The 24,898-nt window shown below is 36.5% G+C and overlaps 1 protein-coding gene across 1 annotated transcript in view; it reads left to right on the top strand.

Annotated features, from left to right (window-relative positions):
- The window catches only part of LOC121726614 (lutropin-choriogonadotropic hormone receptor), a 43,449-nt gene that overhangs the window by 11,384 nt on the left and 7,167 nt on the right, over positions 1-24,898 (top strand). The window contains exons 3-8 of the mRNA XM_042114045.1: positions 1,477-1,552; positions 11,179-11,247; positions 11,621-11,761; positions 18,662-18,802; positions 20,093-20,158; positions 22,709-22,852. Coding sequence (XP_041969979.1) covers positions 1,509-1,552; positions 11,179-11,247; positions 11,621-11,761; positions 18,662-18,802; positions 20,093-20,158; positions 22,709-22,852 — 605 coding nt within the window. The 5' untranslated portion in view covers positions 1,477-1,508. The remainder of the gene's footprint in view (positions 1-1,476; positions 1,553-11,178; positions 11,248-11,620; positions 11,762-18,661; positions 18,803-20,092; positions 20,159-22,708; positions 22,853-24,898) is intronic.

Below are 24,898 nucleotides of genomic sequence, written 5' to 3'. Positions count from 1 at the left end.
AATTAAAATTAATCGAACCATTAATTACTTCAATTTTTGTGTCCGCGCTAAAATAATTCAAACTATCCGCACTGACAATTTTACTGCGGACAGATTAAAAAGATTTATTATCTCTGTCCTGATTAAAATAAGTTTTTAATGGGGAATAAAGCTACATTCATATCGTCGGTTTAATTAAGAAAAACTATCGTTTGACGTCGAAGGGCGTTCGGTAGCGCCGGGATTTATCGTCGTCTGTCTGGATCCACGACCTCAGACTGATCCCATATCGGGATCGCATCCCAGGCTGATACTTTCGCTAAATATATCTCGAATATTGGTGTATTCGGTAAAACTTTTTGACACTTTCGAAACGCAATAAATATCGTAAGAGTAACTTTTCAATATACTTATTGGTGGATTCGATCAACATTTTTCATATAAATCAGATTCGAATTGACTTGTTTGCGTCCGAAATACCCCAGCCATAAAGTGCTGAACTTCACGCTATATTAGATTAATCCAGTAAAACATATCAGATTATTTTTATGTTTTTTGGACAGGCAACTATTTTACTAGCGTTCTAGAAACTTTAATGTATAAAATGATGTCGATCGCAATCTAAGTAACGCGGCTTCTTATCTGCGGTAAACTAGCTCTACACACCTTACAAGTCACGAAAGTTATCGGGCTTCAGCCGCAATCCGGTCAACCACTTAAAATCCGCGCACACACCTCACGTACATAATAATTGTACCACTTGATCTTTACGATTTATAACCTGTTGGTTTTGTCTATACAGAGTGTAACAAAAACAAGTGATAATACTTTAGGGTGTATACGTGTTCTTTCGTCTTTCAGAGCTGCTACTAAGTAGCAGCTCTGAAAGACGAAACATTTTTTTCACTTTTGTATGGGCAAGGGCCCGAGCGTCACGAGATTCCCCATACAAAAGTTAAAAAAAAAGATCTTTCAGCGCCGCTACTTTCACAGTGAACTCTCTACAAAGAACACGTATACACCCTAAAGTATTATCACTTGTTTTTGTTACACACTGTATAAGTACTTGAATTTTCGTGTTAAATTTTCTTTAATACTCATTTCTTACTAGTTTTTCCCATGGATTTGCCCGCCTGTTATAATATTTCTGGCATATAAACTTTGATCTCCTAACTAGCCCGTTACAGGTGTAATTTTGAAAACTACTTTCATTATAGATGCCTACATCATAAAAGGAACACGTGTCACACCACAGGAACAAAAAGAAAATTCAGGTTTTAAGCTCAAAGCAAAGATCAAGCCTATTGTAGATCTATCAGACCTCGCCTCTGAATAGTGAAAAGTGAAGTATATGACATCATAATAGTATGATGACCTCACTAAAATACTACATCTATATTGGTTTATTTCAAGCGGTATAATAAAACTATCAATCAGTAAAATATAGTATACAATATTAAAATCATAATTATTAATTAAATTTTTATTTATCCACAGAATACTAAAACGGAACCGGATCGTCCACATCGATGAACGCGCCTTCGTCAACACTCCCGCCCTGCGCATCTTGTAAGTAAGCTTATTGTTATCTATTACTAGCTGTCCCGGCAAACGTTTCTTTGCCATATAAAGTGTTTCAGCCGTATTAGGTATTTTACGAAGTGCCTAAATAAGTATGTCACCATGGCCACGTCCATCGCTATCCCGTTGCACAAACAATGGTCGCCGTCAGTCTCGAGTTGTAATAATTTACTATTATTTATTCAACAAATGCACTTATCAATATAAAAAGTACCCAGTAGCCGATTCTCAGACCCACTGAATATGCATATAGGTTAAAATCAGTAAAGCCGTTTCGGAGGAGTACGCTATCTAACATTGTGTCACGAGAATTTTATATATTAGATATTATACCAATTACTATATTATATTTTTTAATTCTACACATAGCTTACGAGTTAGTCAAGGGTTTTAGTAAAATAGAGACTGACTTTTCCTAAATAATAAAAACTTTGACACGCATCATGTAGGAAAGTTTGCCACTTACTTTGGGCGGGCGGATTTTATATAAATCATTGAGTCCATACCACACATGAAATTCCTTACAGTCGTGAAGCATTTACCACGTCAATACCGAATCGGATGCCTGAGCTAGGAACACTCTGTAAGGGAGAGAATGCCTGTCGGACATATTGTATCATTGAAATTCCAATGTCTATGAAATTCCTTTAGGCTACTGAATTACTGTTTTCTTTTTGAGCTGAAAATAAAAGTAGGCTTTTACGCTAGTAGGAGGAACGAAGGGTTCCGTACGGGAGCACCCCTTAAATTTAATTTTATTTAAATATAATTATAAATTATTAAAGTATATATATAACTAAGGCTTTTATGAAAGTTTCAAGTGCCTAGCTGTTGCCATTATTGACATTATTGCCTGGAGACAGACAGACAGACGGACAGACATCGAAGTCTCAGTAATAGGGTCCAGTTTTTACCCTTTGGGTACGGAACCCTAATAAAAAATAGTATTTTTTAGTAACGTATACATATTCGTAGTCTATAATTATTGTATAGGCAGTTTTCAATGGTACAGCTTGCAGATCTCTTGCGGTTTTTTAAAAGCTTTCACTTCCATACATTTCTATTTATATGTTGAATAAGTCCTACTTCAGTAGGGTTTATTCGAAGCCATTGTAGTGAGGAACAATTTACAATGTGGCGTGGAGGCTTAGCAAGTTCCAGTGGGCGTGAGTGATGATTGGGCTTTGCATACGATGCTATTGTACTGTACTCTACTGTAGCGACTTTGTAAACCCGTGAAAAATTGTCATTGTAAGGCGCAAATGGGCTAGTCGGAGGTATTTCTGGGTTAAAATATTAAGGGTATTCTTCACGTTAGTCCAGGGGTTTCTAATCTTTTTCAGCCTGCGGCACAGTTACATGTAAAACATTTTTGTCACGGCGCCCTACATAATATTATGTACTAACAGAGAAGTTGATTCCTATTCAGATGGCGCCTGGCGGCACCGATCACAGCTAACATTGAATTGACATAAGCCGACCAAACCACGTAGGTCCGTCAACTGCCTAGGTATCAATTTCCTCGATGGTACATAAAGTTATAAAAATAACACACTAATTTTCAATTTCATAAAAATAGTACTATTCCATTTCGAACAAAATGTTCCTTCTTCTGCAAAAATAAGATTACAGCCCAGATAGGAAATTCGGATAATTTTAAATTGAAAGTAATAATATTGTTTGTAGCCAAGTAATAGTGGTACTAAAACTTGCCGATATTGCTGTCGGGATCTGATATTGCTGACTTTAACTACAACTACTGCCGAGTGCCGACACTTTACTGCTAAACTTACAATTTTTATACTTCAAACTGTTGAAGATGTAACTAATAATAATAGCTTCGTGCCATTCTATGTTATGGGCAGGAATCAATCTTTTTTTTTTTTATGAAATAAGGGGGCAAACGAGCAAACGGGTCACCTGATGGAAAGCAACTTCCGTCGCCCATGGACACTCGCAGCATCAGAAGAGCTGCAAGTGCGTTGCCGGCCTTTTAAGAGGGAACAGGGTAGTAGGGGAGGGTAAGGATGGGAAGGGAAGGGAATAGGGGAGGGTAGGGAAGGGAAGGGAATAGGGTAGGGGTTTGGGCCTCCAGTAAACTCACTCACTCGGCGAAACACAGCGCAAGGGCTGTTTCACGCCGGTTTTCTGTGAGAACGTGGCATTTCTCCGGTCGAGCCGGCCCATTCGTGCCGAAGCATGGCTCTCCCACGTATAAAATCTTTACATAATATAACTATTTTCTCACTGAAGTTCCATATTACTTATTCAATATCGTGCATAATTTGCAGAGGCGATACTTTTCTGCAACTACATTCGTAGCGCCGCACAAAGACTTCTATTTAAACTGATGGCGCCGCATAGCTCTGCGTTGCGTAGCTCTACGACGACCTATGTCTTTGTGCGTAGAGACGAACTAACTTTTTGTTTGCCTAATCATACTGTATAACATTATATTCTTATTGAAATGGGTATTTTCAATAAAAATTTTAGTGCACCTGAAATTGTTACATCTTCGACCGAAATGTCGTTTCAAATCTATCTCTCCAGTTAACATTTGCAACTCAAATATTTGCATTGCATTTAATTAATACATTTAACCTCAGTGGGCGTTTATCTACTATCTAGTTTTAAGATAGCGTCCAATGTCGATGTTAGGGCTTCACCACAAAGCTGCGAAAACCACAGATGATATGGCTGCGGCGCGAAAATCCTCGATACGACTTCATTCATCCCTTATTAATGATCTTTTAATTAACCGTAAGCTGAATATTTATAACAACTATAGTGTAAATACGATGTTTCTATGTTTTTTACCTCTTCACGTTGAAGCCGCTGAAGACTTATGATAAGTATGGACATAATATACGTCCCTAGGAAAGGACACAGGGTTTTAAATTTTAATCACGTGAAATGTGGGCTTACCGCGTGACAAACTAATTTCTGCGATGACCGTAGTAGGCAATATCTACTATACTATTGCATACTCTTATGAGAGTAAGAGCCTGTAACCTGTTTCACCACTCTCTGATAAAGTGCCGAATAGGCTATTCACAACTTTTTGACAGATTCTCCATACCTTATCTGTCAAGTTAAGTGGTGGATAGCTTATTCGACACTTATCAGGAAGTGGTGAAACTGGCCCTAAGTCTCACCACTGCCTGATAAGTACCGGATAGGCTATCCACAACTTATCTGACAGATAGAGTATGGAGTTTCTGTCACATAAGTTATGGATGGCCTATCTGGCACTTATCAGTAAGTGGTGAAACAGCCCCTAAGACAAATAATAATATGAATACAAAGGTTTATCTTCGCCAGATTGTAATAAGTCGCGTTCGTAGAATTATTAGTCGCTGCATCGCAATTTCGTGTACAAGCCCTTACTGTGCCAGAATTGAGGACAATAATGTTATCGTAAAAGCTGTTTTGATCGCAATTTATATATTTTACACTTACGCCAACTTCCGCTGCTAGATCCCGTCGCGTGTGTGATTTCATTGAAGTTTTAACACAACCTAATTGTGGTCTTGACATTAATTATTGTTTTGGCAGTTTTCTCCAAGGTTTACAAAATTTTTGCTTTGAATTTATATATGTAGTTTGTAAAAGCATTTAAACTCTAATTTTAACTTAAATGACGTACTTTCTTAATTTACATTGATAATAATTAAAAGTAAATTTAAACGGATATTTTCTCCCTGTTTTAAAAAAAAAATAACGCATTTTCTGTAGCGAATTTTAAGCAAGGTAAATTCTCATAATATTATCATTTATCATACTAAATACAACTTTGTTGAGCCACGTTAAAATATGTTACCCCTGATAAACCCTCAAGTCCATCGAACTGACTAACTTTGACTTTTATTAAATTCTAATTTCACCGAGGCTTCCGAATTTTGTAGGTAACCATACTTTGTTCTTAAGAGCGTTCATGGAGTTTTGTATTAAAATTCCTAGGCTTTTAATATTATATTTTGATTATTTTTCCGACCCAAATATCGACCAATAGAATTGCACCATTCGACGTCACGTGGTACAACCTACATGGTATTATACTGATAATTTTTTGAAAATTTTCTCTGGTAGTTGCTATATATAAAAAACAAATTCTAATTCTATTGGCCGACATTTGGGACGGAAAAATAATCCCCCGAATACCACACGAGCTTCAAAATTATCTGGCATTTCCCTCAAGGTTCCCTGCAAACAAATAAAGTCGTCAAGTTTTTCAGATAGTTTTGAAGCTCTTGTGGTATTATAAGTGATAATTTAACTGTATTTTTTTTTTAATAAGTAATAATATTTAGTAGCCAACATGTTTTCTTTACAGCTTCTTTATAGAATACTGAATAAAATGTATGGAATAGGCATGACATGAGTCAAACGTCGATGTCATAACTCATAATATTATCAGACTTATATCAATTCCATACATTTTGATCGGCGATTCTATTAAAAAGCGATACATAAAAGGTGTTGGCTAGGGGCTCAGATATTGTATCTGTATTTTAATTCACCATGATGTTGATTTAAATGTAGAGTCGCGGACACAGATGCCTATAATTTTGGATATTTATGAACTTATCCTGTGATATACGCTATAGTATAGTTAACGAGAACGAATTGCTGCTAACCGAGTATGTCGGTACACACGTCATCGCCTCTACCACAAATATGCTTGTAATTATCTCGAGTATAATCCAGCATCAGGGGCATCTATATTCCAGAGCACAGAGTCGTTAGAGCGACATTTACCTGAAACTAACGACCTCATTGTCCTGGTTCGCGAGACATTACAATCTAGTTGTAACCTGACTATAAGGGCACAGATTATTAAACATACTACAAGCAAGGGTTTATTTTCTGTGTAGTTAAGATGATTTTATTGTCTTAATTAGTATGTTACTACAGAATATTATTAATAGATCCAGAATGAATAACAGTAGAATGTGGAGTAGTAGAGGCCGTCTAAATTGACTCTACAATCAAGAGTAACAAACGTGGTTTTGCCTTCTTAATTCTAAAGTTCTAAACTATCATTATTAGCAGTTATTACTAAAATAGTTTTAGGTTTATTGTCAGTCTAAGAAAATTTACTAGCAGTTAAAAAATATCGCGTAAGTTATTCCCAGTGATTATAAACTAATTATACTAATAATATGTACTCTTCGCGTTTTCTCAAAATTATTTGTTACACAAATATTGGTGATATTAAAAAGAAACCATGGACTGGTTAAAAAGGTGTTTACTGCTTATCCAACACTTGCAACCAATTAAATGGCAAATTTCGTTTTTATTATCATTTGCCTGTCCTCAATAGCGCCTTTATAAAATTACCTAACAGTGTATTAAATTCAGCTCCAACACAAACAAATATTGCTAAGTGTTTGCGTGGTGAAACGTTAATGTTATTTACATACAGAAAGAGCTCCGTGTTTCCTTATACCTCCAAAATGTAATATTTGCCCTTTATGTTCCTTAATGGCTACTATTTCAAGTCATAAACTATTATTTTTGGGTAATAACAGAATTTCTCATGTATTTAGGTTACTAGTTAAACTAAACTTTGACCCTCATTTGTACCTAACTAGAATCGGTTCGTATTTACACTGAAAAAGTCGTAATAAATATTTTTATGTAATTTTTTTAATAATATTCTTTTTGCTCTATTGTTTGCAGCGGGGCTAAAATGGTCACATTTAGCAATTCCTCTCAATCAATTCAGCAAATGAGTTGTCAAAACTGCCAAACTAACAAATGTCAAATCAGTACAAAAATACAGAAATGCATATCATGATTCTTCAAAGCGACCATTTTAACCCCGCTGTTGTTTTTCCATATTTTTTTTGCAGTTCAAAGAACTACACAACAGTTATCACTATTATAAAAGATTATTCCCATCTATTCTCTTGACAAGGCATTTGATATCAACTTTACTGTTGTAGATAAGACAGTACAAAACGGACCGTACATCACAAAAACTTTGTCGCGAAGTTTTTCTTGTCTCTGATAATATCGAAGCACCGGATTACGCCTGACCCTAATGTGAAAATAGTTTCTAGGGTTTTCTTGAATGTTTTATCGCGTAAGATTTGCTTTTGTTTTTCTATAAAAGTAGCATGTCTTATGAACAAAGTTGCTTCAGATATTCTGTTGATTTCGTCAACCTTTTTAGATCAAAAAAACAATAGGTTTTGGTGACAGCCTTTATAGGTATGGTTATTGGTTAGGGCTTAGGCAATAAGTTTTCGTTGTTATTATTAGTCTGATCATTGGTCAATACGTTTGGGACTAATAAATGGAGAGTTTCCTTACGATGTTTTCCTTTATTGTAGAGTTCAGTACAGTGTATTCAGTATAAGTGATCTGAAAATGTTTCATTGGTATACACCAAAACTTAGGATTGAACCTGCACCTTCCAGAGTGCTATTCGAGTGCGAAGTAGCCTCTAAGCAACGAAAGCTCACTTCTTCTACCAATAATATAATATATATTTTTTAATGAAATAAGGGGGCAAACGAGCAAACGGGTCACCTGATGTAAAGCAACTTCCGTCGCCTATGGACACTCGCAGCATCAGAAGAGAGGTAACGCACCTGGCGTTACCGGCCTTTTAAGAGGGAGTAGGGTAATAGGGGAGGGTAGGGATGGGAAGGGAAGAGATTAGGGAAGGGTAGAGAAGGGAATAGGGTAGGGGATTGGGCCTCCGATAAACTCACTCACTCGGCGAAACACAGCGCAAGCACTGTTTCACGCCGGTTTTCTGTGAGAATGTGGTATTTCTCCGGTCGAGCCGGCACATTCGTGCCGAAGCATGGCTCTCCCACGTCTAAGGTAATGATGTAATAGTCAATATTTATTCCGTCTAGCGTTAAATTCTTAGTATTTACGTATAATATTTGGCAGCCCTAAGTAATTCCCTGTTCCTGTGTCGGTAAACAACGGGTTTTGATTAATGTTTCGCCAAAGCTCGGATCTTCGTAGTCTTCGTACTTTATGTACACGCTCAATCAGTACAGATTGTTATAGTCGCGAGGTAAACAAAAATACCTCAGAAACAAAGCCTAGAGATAAATGAGGGCGGAAAATCCCATTATTATGTTATAAACAACAGAATTATATAAATGAGAATAATATATACATAATATATGGCCCGTTTAATGCACCTAACTATGAAACTATTTATTGAAACAGACCTACTTTATTGGAATAGACGGAAAAATATTAAGCGGGAGGACGCGCAAATGAAATCATGATGGAACCGACCTGCCACTTCTTAGTGGCGGGAAATTTTTTGTTAATTTTGGCTTGTTAGCTAAAACCTTAAGGTATTAATGGTAAATATCCACTTTTTTCTGTTATTCCTACTTCATTTCTGACGACCTCTGTGGCTCAGTGGTGAGCGCGTTGGCAGCTCAAGCCGGGGGTCGCGGGTTCGAATCCCGCCGACGGAACAAAAAAGGTCATGGATGTGTATTAAATATGTGTATCATATAATAAAAATCTTAAATATATGTATAGTATAAAAGTATTAAATATATTTCCGTTGTCTGGTACCTACCTGTAACACAAGTCCTTCAGGTACTTACCACGGGGCGAGACTGACGTGGTGTGAAGCGTCCATAGATATTATTATTATTATTATTTCAATGCCTCCGTTGAGTATCCTACATTGTTTCTTTTATCCGAAAATAAATCCTCATTTTTTACGAAACACCTATATGTCTCATATTTTAGAAAACGCCACGAAACAATCGCAGCATCATTGCAACATCGCTAAGTGGGGAAACACGTTGACATCGACCTAACAAGCCATACATCGAAAACTGATACATTTTCCTCGTAGTTTTTTGAGGTCCTACAGCCTGCGGCTATAAATCATTGAAACTAAATCTGTTCTGAGAATAATTTTCAATATAATATCAAAATATTCGATCCTAGAATTGAAAAGGCGAGTGGATGAAATGGGGAACTAACATTTTATAACACAAGGGCAATTAATACTAAATTTTTATCTCATAATAATTTGAACAAACCTTCCAACTTCATCATCTGCCTAGCATGTCTGGATATACATAAAATCCATATTTTAGTTGGGCCTATGTAAGTATCGATTTAAATGCTAGTTTTCGTATTTAGCATTTGCTGGTAATGAGGGCAAGGATCGCCGATTCATTAATCGCCTAAACATAAATCTAAAAGAAATATTACTACGCCTTGTAAGCGTACATAATATGAATGTGTAATGGCGTCGTCTGACAAACAAACAGAAAAACAAATTGCCAGTGTCTCGGTATGGTAGAGCTGTAACGATGTAGATTGTAGAGTTAATTTGAAAGGCACTTGATTAGTTTAGATTTCGGATTGAGAAAAGCAGCAAAGATAGGTAAATTAATATAGGTTTTTGCTGATTGAATATTGCCTATTATTTTAGAGTTTAAACGCAATCTATACATCTATACATACATATAAATAAAATTGGAGTGTCTGTTTGTAATATTGAAAGAACCGTTTTTTACTACATGCATATGAATTTATATACGACACATGCACCAAAACAACATTTTTTTACAATTTTTGTCTGTATGTCTGTCAGTCTGTTTGTTCCGGCTAATCTCTGAAACGGCTGGAGCAATTTTTCCGGGACTTTTTTTGGTAGATAGCTGATGTAGTAAGGTGTAACTTAAGCTACTTTTTAACCGACTTCCAAAAAGGAGGAGGTTATATTTTACTTTTTTCATATTTGTTAGCGGACTATCCATCTTTGTATTATTATACTATGTTGACGCGGACGAAGTCGCGGGCAACAGCTAGTTTATAATATCATCGAATAAATAGTTACTAGTAATATCATCAAACCCCCCACACCAGTTTCGATAACTGTAGCCAGTTTATAGATAACAGATACTTAGATTTTTAGAGCACTAGTAAGTATCTCAAGAGAATCTCTATTTCTTACTAGTAAAAGCCTTCCCTTCCAACCAATGGTTCATTGGTTTCATAAGATAAATAGATGATCATGGATCTAACTACCAACCTTACCAAAGAGATATACTCTGAATCTTTATTAAGTATAGCGTACTCTACGACACTGATTACTGCGTAAACTCTATTCTATTTAAAAATAAAATAAAAAATAAAAAAACTCTTTATTCAAACAAACAAAATAGATCAATTTACACATGTTACAAAAACAGAAATAGTTTGAATTGGCGGCCTTACTGCTGGAAGCAGTCTCTACCAGGCAACCATATCTATTTAATAGTTTAGGTAACGGTATCATGTACTAGGATCCGAGTGAATATTGCGCCTCAAAGGGATTCATACCAATATATAGAGCAGACCTTAATCAACAAGCAATTAGTTATGTAAAGCGTCGTCTCATATAATATCATCGTATTCGATAAAACAAGAATAAAATGACATTTTCTGAAAATGATTCCTAGCTAGATCGATTTATCACCCCCGAAACCCCTATATACTAAATTTCACGAAAATCGTTGGAGCCGATTCCGAGATTCCAATTATATATGTATACAAGAATTGCTCGTTTCAAGATTTAAGATAAGATATATTACCGTCAAAGTGATATTATTTCTAACATTTTGTCCACAGAAGGCTAGAAGAGAATCTGCTAACTGAGTTGCCACCAGCTATACATCTTTTGCCGCAGCTCGAAGATCTGTAAGTTGAATTTTTATTGTTATAAGTACAAAAATATTACGACTTGCGACTTATTAATATAACTGTTTTATAAATTCTGAAATAGTAGAGCATTCCCAAAGTAATAAGCCAGACCAATCGTGCACTATTGCATATCGGCCTGAATCTTTGACCGAGTTCCTAATTAAGTGATAAGGTACAACTTTCTGCAATTCCTCCAACAATGCTGTCAGATGAGCTATTGTACGTGGCTATTGTACCAACGAAACTACACCCTACTTTAGTGGTTTGTTATATCAGTTGTGGAACGCTTCATGCACAATAATCTTCACTTTTTCTCTCGCAAAGCTCGACCTCACTTTTGCTTGTTCTTACATGCAGTATTTGTCCCCAGGTCCCTGGCTAACAATCGCATAGAGCGGGTATCATCTGGTCTGCAGGCGTGCAGTCGGCTGGCGAGGCTGGAGCTTCGCGCCAATCCGCTATCACATCTGCATGCGCACGCGCTGTCCCATCTACCGCGATTGACTACACTGTAAGTAGTTAGATCTTAGACAAAAAAAACAGGAATAATTTATTGAGAAGTTTAATAATCGGTCAAGTGCGAGTCGGACTCGCGCACGAAGTGTTCCGTACCTATATTATGTGTTTACTGTACGCTCCCTTTATTTTTAATTTTATTTTAATATTAAATATTAAAGAACACATATAACTAAAGACTTTGGGAAAAATTCAAGTACCGACCTCTGTTGCCATTATTGATATAGAGCAAAAAAGGCCAAATAGTCACGTTTGTTGTAGGGAATCCCGTTTAAATATTAATTTTATTTTGTTTTTAGTATTTGTTATTATAGCGGCAACAGATATACATAATCTGCCATGCTTCGGCACGAATGGGCTGGCTCGACCGGAGAAATACCACGTTCTCACAGAAAACCGGCGTGAAACAGCGCTTGCGCTGTGTTTCGCCGAGTGAGTGAGTTTACCGGAGGCCCAATCCCCTACCCTTTTCCCTTCCCTACCCTCGCCCTATTCTCTTCCCTTCCCATCCCTACCCTCCCCTATTACCCTATTCCCTCTTAAAAGGCCGACAACGCACCTGCAGCTCTTCTGATGCTGCGAGTGTCCATGGGCGACGGAAGTTGCTTTCCATCAGGTGACCCGTTTGCTCGTTTGCCCCCTTATTTCATAAAAAAAAAAAAAAAAAAAACCGTTCTTGAGTTACAGCCTAGAGACAGACAGACAGACGGTCAGACAACGAAGTCTTAGTAATAGCGATAAAAACGATAAAATTTGAAAAAAGAATGTTTATTTTCAAAAAAAATGGTACTTACATAAATATGGTAATTACCTTGTTGAACTGTAAGCCCATGTAGCTGTAAGTTTATAGGCTTCTAAATTTTGAGCTAAAGTGTCAGTTTATATTCTGACTCTTGCTTTCTTACTAAAAACAAATGAATCAATAACATAATATACGCGTGCCAAATACGTGGGAAAGCCATGCTTCGGCACGAATAGGCCGGCTCGACCGGAGAAATACCACGTTGTACCACGAAAACCGGCGTGAAACAGCGCTTACGCTGTGTTTCGCCGAGTGAGTGAGTTTACCGGAGGCCCAATCCCCTACCCTATTCCCTTCCCTACCCTCCCCTATTCCCTTCCCTTCCCTTCCCATCCTTACCCTCCCCTATTACCCTATTCCCTCTTAAAAGGCCGGTAACGCACCTGCAGCTCTTCTGATGCTGCGAGTGTCCATGGGCGACGGAAGTTGCTTTCCATCAGGTGACCCGTTTGCTCGTTTGCCCCCTTATTTCATTTTAAAAAAATACCAGACAATATCATTCTTATTCTCATACACAATACCACAGAATACATATTAGTAACAAACAATACCAAACTCAATAAGTACTTATAATCAAATCACCAGTGATGAAAAAGTTTATCACTTATTTCGGCGCGGCGCGCGGCGTAGCAACAACTGAATTTACTAAAGTTAATTAATGTTCAGAATATGATTGTACTTTCATTAATTTAATGTATCAAAGAGGACTTCCTATCGTAACCACAATTATAATGAGGTGTGCAGTGTGCTGCACCGTCTGTCTAATATCTAAATGAGTAAAAAATTATAATGAGTGAGTATCGTTTATTGGTAGCCGCAAAGAATAGAACAATCCAGCTATCCCGAATAAAAAGATCGAATGATATTTTACAGGAGTCTGAAAGTCCTATAAAATTTATTTGATTTTCGGTCGTTCAATTGTATAAATAGAAAAATTGTTTATTTTGAAAAGGAAATGTATGAAACCAAATCTTTCCAATGCTGAGATTTTAAACATCTTTTTTTTTCGAAATTTATTTTTTGGAGATGGTTAAAATTTTGATACTTCATATCTTAGGGACAATCAGACCACACGCATACAGCTCATAAGTGACCACGTAATATAAACTCATAGTAATTGCGCGAGCAATCGATCTGACCTCAATCTACCGGTATACATATTCGTATGCGCCGGCGCAGTCCGTGTTACCAAATATATGAATTCTCGTTATTATCGATGATTTATTGGCCATCACTCATATCGAGATCGTCTCGATGTTGTTTCTGCCTTGTAGAATACACTCATGAAATATCTTCCGAATGTAAACGCAGTTTATCATTTAAACGACGATATTGAGGTTTCTGTTTTATGGAAATATATGTCGACAGTAGAGACTACACAGTTCCTTAACTGAGATATGTACTGCCTGCACCGATATATTTTACATACCTCTGACTAATAAATAATATAACACATTTTACAGATATAATATAATAATAAATTAGTTATTACACAATGTTTTGTCCTTTGCCAAATAGCCGAGCTACTTTTCTCGTATGAGACAGATATTATGTATTAATTTCATTAGCAAGTGCTACTTAGTATATAATAGGCTTGATGACTATTTTTTTTTCTTATTGGTAATTGAATGACCCTTAAAAAATAGAAACATCGCTGAAAGAATGACTCCGATAGCTTAAAAATTCACCAAGATATGACAATTCAAACATCTCATAAAATAGACCTGCCCGAAACGCTCCATACAAAGTGCTACGAAATACTGACGTCACTCTTTCGTAGTTTGTATGCATCGGGAGAGAATTTTTTTCGATAGGTATATTAAATATTGCGTTTATGAAAGTGGTTTTATAACAAAAGTTGCTTTTAATTGCATAAGTTATCGAATGGTATACAAATATTAAGAAATATAATTGAAAAAAAAAACCAACTTGATTATCCAACTTTGAAGGCGCATAACAAAAAAAATACAAATGCTATCGACCTGTTAGGGAACACTTATTTTTTACCGTGATTTCTTTATTTTATTTTTTATCATCAAAATTCGCTAATCTTTGACCTTGTCATCATCCCTATTAATAAGTTTTATTTGTTTAGAAAGTATTATAACAGAAATGATGTTTTAGAAAAAACATTAATTCTTAAGGCAATAACAAATTAACAACCATTATCCATCTTTCGGCACTCCATTAACGAAAAATAATAACACATTTTATTACCGCAGTAAAGCTCGCCTGTCGATCAGAATTTTATGCCTAACAGCAAACGTAATTTGTCAGCGCAATATAATAAGCAATTTACATGGCCGTTATGTTGTTATCTATTATAATTGATGTAATTTATACAGAGCGTGGGCAGTGAAGCTGTTTTAGCTAATTTTCAGTGACTATTTATTAAAGGTTAATAAATACACAAAGTACAGACCCCTTTTAATTAAGAATACTTTATTCTCTTTTCTTTCGTTTATTTTGGACTCAACTTAGGCATGTATTTGTTTGAAGATAATAGAAATACAATATAAACAGAATTATACGTAGGTTTGTTGATGGAAGCTGATAATAACTATAGTGATCATTCACGTCTATAATCCCGTAAGTTATGATATTTGCTTAGGATCTAAGATATATTTAGAGAAGTTGCGAATTGCCCATATACCGAAGTTCTCAATAGTCCTAAACACATTTGCAAAGAAAGATCAAAGGCGAAGGCGTGATTTAAACCATATAAGATCTAAGCAACAAAAGGGTGCGATTAGCAAACTCGAAACTCCTATAACTTAATATTATGCTTTCAGCTTCTGTTATATCCTATAGAGAGTGTAAATTGAATTACTTTTTTGCCAATAAAATTTTGATGAAAACAATCAATTTGGACTGAATATAATATGGATAAGTACATAAAAAACTTGATGCGTGAAAACCTGTTATAAAATCGATTTAAAATTTGAGTCTGATTCAATTGATGCCAATTTGTGAGGAGCATTTGGAAGTGGTAACACTGACCTATGACGCAGCGAGTTGTGCGAGGTCAGTGCTGCAAGACATTCAGAGCTAATTTACCTCTGACAGAACCTTAACACCATTCAAGTAAGGATCATTGTCACAGAAACTTCTGAAATAATTACTTTGTTCGGACAGTTACAGTGTCAAAGGGAACATGGATCTCTCTAATTAACAAGGACGTTCCCGAATCAAATTCATTACAACAATCAGCAAAAATGATTGTGATACCCTTGTCTTTAACACATACACATTTAGATTGTCTACACGTATCGATCCTACCAATTTAAACGTAAAAATTTTACCGTGATTAGCGGCCTTATCCTCGATAAATACATAGTTTAAGGTACGCTTTAATTCACTTTGGATACAAAACAAAAATTATATATGTTGTAGCGAGAATCAATCAAAATAACTTTACAATGTATTGTGAGGATATTAACGCCAACTTTGTATTATGAAATTCATAGAGGAATACAGAGGAATATGTTATATGATCCATCGGATAATGAAATTATTGTCACCGATGGGTAAGGCCAGCCTTTTCATCTGACTAATAGCTGTCATTGAGTGTCATGTCCTCGCCTCGAAAGCGCACCGTGTCATCATGTCATCTCCCGATGTCAAGGCCATGGTCTTGATTTATTTCCCAGAAATAATCACCATGATTAACGAGCCTCGAATCGAGGCGTAATTGTTTGGAGCTTTTCTTTTTAAATGCTCCGTCGTTTATTTGCAGAAGCTTTATCATTTACTACATAACTTCCGTAACTCCGTTGCGCCAAAATTCGTTTATCGCGCGAGAACCGTACATTTTTCCAAAATAAAAAGTATTCTATGTCCTTCCTCGGGACTCAAAGTATCTCCATACCGAATTTCAACTAAATCGGTTCAGCGGTTTGGGCGTGAAGAGGTAACAGACTGACAGACAGACAGACACACTTTCGCATTTAGTATGGAAGTATGGATATTAGTGATTTGCGAATCTGTCAGGTATTGTTGAGTGAACAACATAACTTATTTTTTTATCGACCAGGAAGACGCATCACTCACAAAATTGACAGAGTCAATTGAACTAATGCGCGATAGCCGCTTCTCATGGACTCTCGGAGTTACACGTCTTGTAACTCCTCTTGTGTTACAAGTTTCTAATGGAAAGCTTTAGAGACTCCAGTAACTGGTTACGACATTCAAATAAATAATCGGCCAAGTGCGAGTCGGACTCGCGCACGTTGGGTTCCGTAGGTACCATTATAGAGCAAAATTAGGCCAAAAATGGTGTTTTTTGTATAGGAGCCCCCATTAATTTTTTATTTTATTTAAATATTACTATTAGATATTAAAGACACATATAATTAAGGACTTCGAGAAAAATTCAAGTACCTACCTGTTGTCATTATTGATATAAAGCTTTACCGTTTGTTGTAATATGAGAGCCCCCTTTAAATATATTTATTTTGTTTTTAGTATTTGTTGTTATAGCAGCAACACATATACACAATCTGTGAAAATTTCAGAATTCTAGCTATAGCGGTTCTTGGTCACAGCGGTTGGAGACAGACGGACAGACGGACAGACATCGAAGTCTCAGTAATAGGGTCCCGTTTTTACCCATTGGGTACGGAACCCTAAAAAACGTTTAATTCACCCCGTTTTTCGATATAAACCGTAATATTGATCAGCTTAAGCTAATCCATTTGTGCCGAATCCACCATAATCTGCCTCAGCACTGGAAAAATATATTTTCTGAATAAAATCATATTTTATATTAGATACTGATCTAATATAAAAATATGATTATATTCACACCCCAATCATTCACCCTTTATTGAATCAAAATGTACCCTAGCAACTTCGAGCAAGTTGGGTTCTCTCGGCAATATCTTTTTACATTTGGGCCAAGGATTATTTACATAACAAATAAGCCAAACAGATCCACCTTTTCTTAGCCTATATGTTACAAAGAATCCTCTTTGTTATGATCATAACTAGTGGTTGCTCTCTTTGCGTCTTACAAGCGCAACACTTATGACTTCAGTGAGCTTAAAGTTTGATACTAAAAGCTTTTATGAAACTTCAGATAGGGCTTTTGAAGTCAATTCTCAAACATTTATTTAATGCGATAAGCAAGGCTAGCTGCTGACCTTACCTTAGGTTCTTAATCTAAGGTTCCTAGAAAGCAAGATAGGTACTATATATATATATATATATATATATATATATATATATATATATATATATATATATATATATATATATATATATATATATATATATATATATATATATATATATATATATATATATATATATATATATATATATATATATATATATATATATATATATATATATATATATATATATATATATATATAAACCCTTTTCGGTGACGGTGGCCGGTTTCATTGAAACCAGGCCAGTTACGCAGGAGTAATTTGATAGTGATCAAGTGTGTGCGCGGTACACAAGAGCACTCTCTATTCCTTTACTCTCATAACCCAGTGGGACGGCAGACCGACGCGACCGGCGAGAGATCAGGCGCAGGACCGACTTTTTACATGCCCATCCGACGCATGGATCATCTTACTTGTCAGACAATCAGGCCATTCAGCCTGCATTATCCTAACCAAACTTGGAAATAACATGTTTCCAACGCGGGAATCGAACCCACGACCTCCGAGCTCTGAACCACTGGACTACGGAGGCGTTGTTATATATATATATATATATATATATATATATATATATATATATATATATATATATATATATGCAGTATCTATATATATATATATATATATATATATATATATATATATATATATATACTGCAAAGGCTTCTGGTATGGAGCGGCAAATACTATGTAGCTCTACATATATTTTTTTTTAAATAAGGGGGCAAACGAGCGAACGGGTCGACTGATGGAAAGCAACTACCGTCGCCCATGGACCTGCACCTGCAGCTTTTGCCAGTAGAGCTGCAGGTGCCGGCCTTTTAACGGGGAATACGCTGTCTTCTTAAGAGATAAATTACATATATATATATAGATATATAGATATAACCGTCCATCTAAGCAGCATGTTACACTCCAGGATACTCTCTGAGGCTCGTGGTCTGGAGCGGGTGCCGGCGCTCAACGGGTCATCTCGGCTGCGCACGCTGCGGGTAGACCGGGCTCGCCTCACGCATCTGCCGCATGATCTGTGCCATCATGCACCGCAGCTACGGGCTCTGTAAGTATGCTTCAGAAAGGTAACTAAGAACAAATGACAAGTACGTATTTAAATTTGGCAGTGCATGCGAGAGCGCTTACAGACGAACGGCACTTGTCGACGGCAGCTGTGGACTGCCGTCGACAGGTGTAAAAAAATCAATGAGAAAAAATCCAGCGACTGCCGTCGACGCGTATGTCGTCTATAAGCCGATCGTCTGAAAGAGAGCTTGCGAGAAAATTGCGAACACGTAGGTACCAGTCAATAATAATTGTTCTTGCTTGTTTGGATAAAAGATCTTGTTACTCGTAGAAGTAAGTGTTCTCTCCTCTTTTAGTCTCCTGTCCGTTACGATGTCTTGCCAACTTCTTTGCTCAATCTCTTAAGTTTGAGAGATGATGTTTTATCTAAAGTGATTGATCGACATTGATTAGAATCTTGCGATGTAAATCTTGCTCAAATAATATGCATACATACTTGTTAGCAACTTTAGTGACATGTACTATGTAAACATTCACGTGTTAACCTTGTTACAAGTCTGTCATTTATTTAATTCTATTGTATGCAAATTATGGAATCCAATAGTCATAGTTTTTGCAATATCTAACAAACGTATTTTGTATCGAGCGTAGGCCGAGCAGGAATTTATGCGAGCTGCATATTGTTGGCATAACGTTGTTAACTTATGATTATTGTATAGCTTTATTTGTATTGTTTTGAATGCTATTATAACCTTATTTCAATATGTTGGATGTATATAATGTAAGCACACCTAAATACCTACTATTAATGCATCGGTTTTGAGAAGAAATCTGAATACTTAGTGCATTTGCTGATGATGTACCATCGAAGAAATTGATTTATAGGCAGTTGACGGTTCTACGTCAATTGGTCGGGTTATGTCAATTCAATGTTAGCTGTGGCCTGTGAATAGCTATGGCCACACTATTCACTTTCGTCTTCAATTTTCGTCATCTTCGTGCGTTTTGGCGCATTCAACAATTGAATACGTCAACGAACGCAACGCTAACATTGGCATTTTTGTTTTTGGATACGGTCAGAGGGCATGCGTCGCGGGCATGCCTCACGTTCGCTGTTGATTGCGCTATAACGCATGCCCTTGAGGAACAGAAAAAGGCACAGTGTGGACAAAGCTATTTGTGAATTGTGATCTGTCCACTGATCTGTCGGAAGAATTTGACATAACACGACCAAATTACGTAGGTCCACCATCAGCCTAGGAATCAACTTCTCTGATAGTACACATTGAACTGTTCAGCTGGTTTGCAATATAAAATGGTGATATTACAGGGACGCGCGGTCGAACTACTTGGAGAGAGTGCCCGACCTGCGCGACTGTGGAGAACTGCGAGTGCTGTAAGTACCGGAAATTGTGAAAATATCACGTCAAGGGCACGATTCTCATAACTCGAATGTCACTTCGATCGTTTAAAATAAGTTTATCTGATTATAGGAACTACGATGCTACAGAACAGACATACAAACAAAAATATCTATAATCAAACAGAAATTAATATCAAACTGTTTTAAGTTAGTGAATACCTACTGTCTACTATCTGAGAACTAAAACTATTGCCTAATCTATGAGTACTTGATGATTGAATACCAGATTTGGTTTATTGATTTGTCGCAAAGCAGCTTGCTTCAAACACTTCTAAGTCTTACTAATTATGAAATATAAGGCAAGGGACAAGAATTTGTGAAATGGAAACCGTTTACATTCTTTGCTGTGGAACGTAATGGAACCGTAATATATTCGAAGAATGCATGTAACTAACCGTGTACACTTCACACCAACATTTTCAGAATAACTTTTAATAGAAATATTTCGAAGAATGTTACATGTAATTTAGGCGCTTAATACCCTGTATTTTGCTTAAAGTAACTAATAACTGGTTATTAAGCTCGGTTTACGCTAACACAACAATTTACACCTCCGTTAATTGCCTTAGAAGCGATAAATATCAGTTTATATCAACATTTATTAATTAATGCATGAATAATTTATAAAAACAGTAAATTATGGCCTGCTTGGACCCCTGACTGTTACGAATAAGGGATATATTTTTATATTAAAGCGGAACTTGAAGGCTGAAGTTGTGTTCAAGAAAAGTTTCAACTTTTTTACAAAATACCAACGCCATTTAAATGAAATAATGAAATAACAATCTAATTTAACGAACTTTTCATTACGAACATTCCGATTCACAGCCTTCAACCTACTTTCATATTTAGTTCCACCAGAACTCTAGGTAGAGCCAATGTAGCTTTCTGCTTTTACAAACATTTTTCGTACTTTTAAACAGAAAGCATTTTTGTAATTGCTACAATTAACGTAATATTCAAGAAAAAAAACGAAGTACTAATAGACAGTTTACCTAGAAAACTTGCGCTAGGTGCGAAGTTATAATGCAAAAACCGGCCAAGTGCGTGTCAGGCCACGCGCAATATAGGGTTCTGTAGTACCGCTAGTTTTTATTTTTATTTTTGCATTGGTCAATGAATGTACATTTATAACGTGTTTTACACTACTAACAACATCATCTCAGTTACTTTCAAAGGAATTTGAACGAAAAGTTCCTTTAATCTTTATACTTCGCCGAATACATTTTTTTTAGTTGATCGACTATTACTCAATAACTTATAAACGGTTCTTGGCCGTGATAGTTTGCCTTTTAAATTCAGCATATTTCCTACTCCCGTGAATTTTTTCACATTTCCAGAAGCAACCGTTTAGCTGGTAGAAGGGGGGGGGGGGGGGGGGGGGGAGGGGGGGGACACTAGACTCATAACGATTTTTTCCACTTTAAAACTTAATATTTCACAAACGGATCCATCCCTAAATCGGAAAATGATCTATGAATGCTTATAATAATTAAAAAACATCCAACGACACCCCACACGATGGGGTGGACGCGAAGAAAAAAAATTCATCCCCGCTTGAAGTGTAGGGAAGGTACCATAAAAAATATATTTTTTAAAGATTTCATGTACTTACAATTTTATTGGTATCATTAATATCTGCATTCATGCCGAATTATAGGTTTGTAGGTCCTATAGTCTTTGAGCAAAACCGCAGACAGACAGACATACAGACGGACAAACGGACGGACAGACCGAAACTATAAGGGTTCATTGTTGACTACGGAACCCTAAAAATGGGCTAAAGCCTAAATAGAATTCAAATGATAAGAATACAAAATTAAACATAATGGTAGGATCCCTTATGTCAAATCTCTTTTTAATTTGACTTTGCTGGCGAAATTAGCGAATGAAAGTTGTCTAAGTAAGTAGCACTTTATGCAATAAGCATCCTACTATTTAGTTTTGTTTAATGAATGATGCAATATGGCCTTTCTTTAATGATGTGCAAACCCTGACATGATTGGCAGCTCGAAATCGTCTCACCGTCCAAAACTAATATTTACCTAATATCTGATTAAGAGAATTTGACGTCACCTTAAATACTCATGAGTCATCAATGAAGCCAAAGACGGTATGAATTACATTCTAAGAATGTACCGTGAGTCGTGACTAAAAAAACTTTTTTAAAGATCTTGTGATCGTTTTCACTGAAAGCATTCTTACGCCAAATGTCCCTAGCGATCTGCTTTAAGACAAAAACATTTTCTGTTGCGCATAACACTAATTCATTTATATGTTACCTATTACTTATTAATGTTCTTTGGTTCTACGAACATAGTCGCCGGCGTCGCGGAGGTCTTGACTCTTGATGTTCCCGTGGCTTCGGAAAGGTCGATGCTGTTGGAGTACCGCTGAGTTTTTTGGGTTTTTATTACTCAAAGACAGGGTGTTAATTGTTAAGTTAGTGGCGTTGGCTACAATATTTTTGTCCGACTTCCAAAAAGGAGGAGGTAATAGTATTAACTAATTTCTTTTTATCAGTGATCTATCTGAGAATGATGTTCTAACGCTGGAGGGCGGCGCACTGCGCGGGCCGAGGAAGCTTCACGATCTGCTGCTGGCCAGGAACCGCATCCGACATATACCCGCAGACGCCTTCGTGCACACGCCCAGGTTACAGCTACTGTAAGTATAATGCCTGTTTTCACCAACTACTACTACTAACTACTAACCTAACGCTAAGTGGTCCCCTAGCGGCCATTAAGGGTACATATCCTTCAAGATTTCACGAATTTTTGTGTATCACGTTCGTCCTTAGGGCGTAAGAACTTTTGCAAAACATTACTTTTTTTTAAATGTGTTTGTTTTAAGAGATATTTGACCCGCAAAGATCGCTAGGGAACACTTAGCGTTAGGAGACCGTTGGTGAAAACAGGCATAAGGCTCTTTTAAGTCTTGTTGATAACATTAGAGTAATTATGTTTTGAACCATGCACCATCTTGCTCCATCAATTATTGTGCTTTTATTTTTTAACCTTAAATAACCATTTTGCTCCATCGTCCTATGTTTCCGTAAGCATAGCAAGGGCATGCAAAGAGTAGAGAGAAATAACAGAAATGAAATTTTGACTTTCATTGTAACGCGACTCGGAAATTATACTCTCAATCCGTCTTAAAAAGATTCATTTTATTAGTTTGTTAACTATTTACAGTTTAATCAGCACTTTTTGGCTCACATCGCTGTAAAACATGCGTGCATGTAACTAAAGCTTCCTATAAACCTTTTCACCACTGAACGTAAACCATTTCTAGAAATGGGTGTGTAATGTGTTAAGTTATTCTCTCAGAGGATTCACCTCACTTCGGACTAATGAATCTGCACTTTATGTAACTATGATATACAGACCAATCGGATTACAAACTGTCAAAGGCTAATCTGATATCTCATAACTTAGTTCTAACCATCACACCTAATATCTCAGATCTAATTAAGCTCTCTTAGGTAATCACAACTAGGAAAAGGGCTTTCCAAAATTACGTAAAACGTTTTTGAGTCTCTTGATAATATTATGTTTATTACAATTTACAATACCCCGTATTTGTAGATTTTTGTAACACAAGTACGAATTTTAATAGCCCCACTCCCCCTAATAAGATTTGGTCACTTTCACCTGGACTCTTTGTTCCCTAAACGCCTTACGTAATTAACGGACGCCTCGAAAGTAATACCCAAGCTAATATGACACTCGATAGCCGATGTAACAGTCCCCAACTTACACAAGACACTGAATCAAAGCGAAATGATGTTGACCCGCGTCGGAACTAGGACACAACTTAATTAAAACTCTCAGTCCACAATATCCACAAACATTTTTAGACAATGCGAATATGCAAACAATTTATCCGGAATTGCCATGGACGCGAAGGTTTTTCCGAAAAACCGGAATCACCTAAATGGTCATTTTTCCTCAAAACTGGGACGGGTGCTACAGTACCTTAAATATGAATAATTGCAGAGGGATAAATTAATTATGTCGTTTAAATTGTGTATGTGTCTCGGGTGGAAAAGGGTGCGCTATAAATCACTGCTCGTCCTCACTTTAATTGCTTTCTTTCATGATGAGTTTTTCCGCTTTAGCATAAAAGACTTTTGAAGTTACTAGAAGGTATGTATAAGGTAGAACCTTGTGTTACGTTATACGTATAGTGTATTGGAGTATACTATACGTAACATAAGTGTGGATCACATTTTATTAGATAGAGCTCAAAACATACACTATTTAGCATAAAATGGCCTTGTTGTTCAAAAATTATAATTTACTAGATTGAGATATTATGATGTCCTATTACAAAGTGTTCAGGACTAAAAAAGAATGTGATGCGTGAAATACATTAAGCCTCAAAGAGTAATAAATCCAACTATAAAGGCCTCGCCGGCGTAATACTCCCCAGGGAAGTACAATCCTCAATTATTGTATGTATGCAAAGGAGGAATCGATGAGAGCCGCTACTAATTGGAGTAAGCTGCAGGATGCACTAAGCCGCTCAGAGAAACTACACTCAATGTTTTTAATACTCTACCGCTTGCCCGATCCGGTGACCATGATTATGCGTCAAAAACATCGGACTTATTGTTATTATTAAATAAAATCTAAACCAAAAATTAATTGCCGTGGCCGCGGCATGACTGGAAAGTCATGTTGTGCCTACCTTAGATTTTGTCCTGCTTCT

The sequence above is a fragment of the Aricia agestis genome, chromosome 4, assembly GCF_905147365.1.
Source record: "Aricia agestis chromosome 4, ilAriAges1.1, whole genome shotgun sequence".
Lineage (NCBI taxonomy): Eukaryota > Metazoa > Arthropoda > Insecta > Lepidoptera > Lycaenidae > Aricia > Aricia agestis.
Note: the sequence above shows the minus strand (reverse complement) of the source record. Positions and strands in the feature narration are given on the sequence as shown.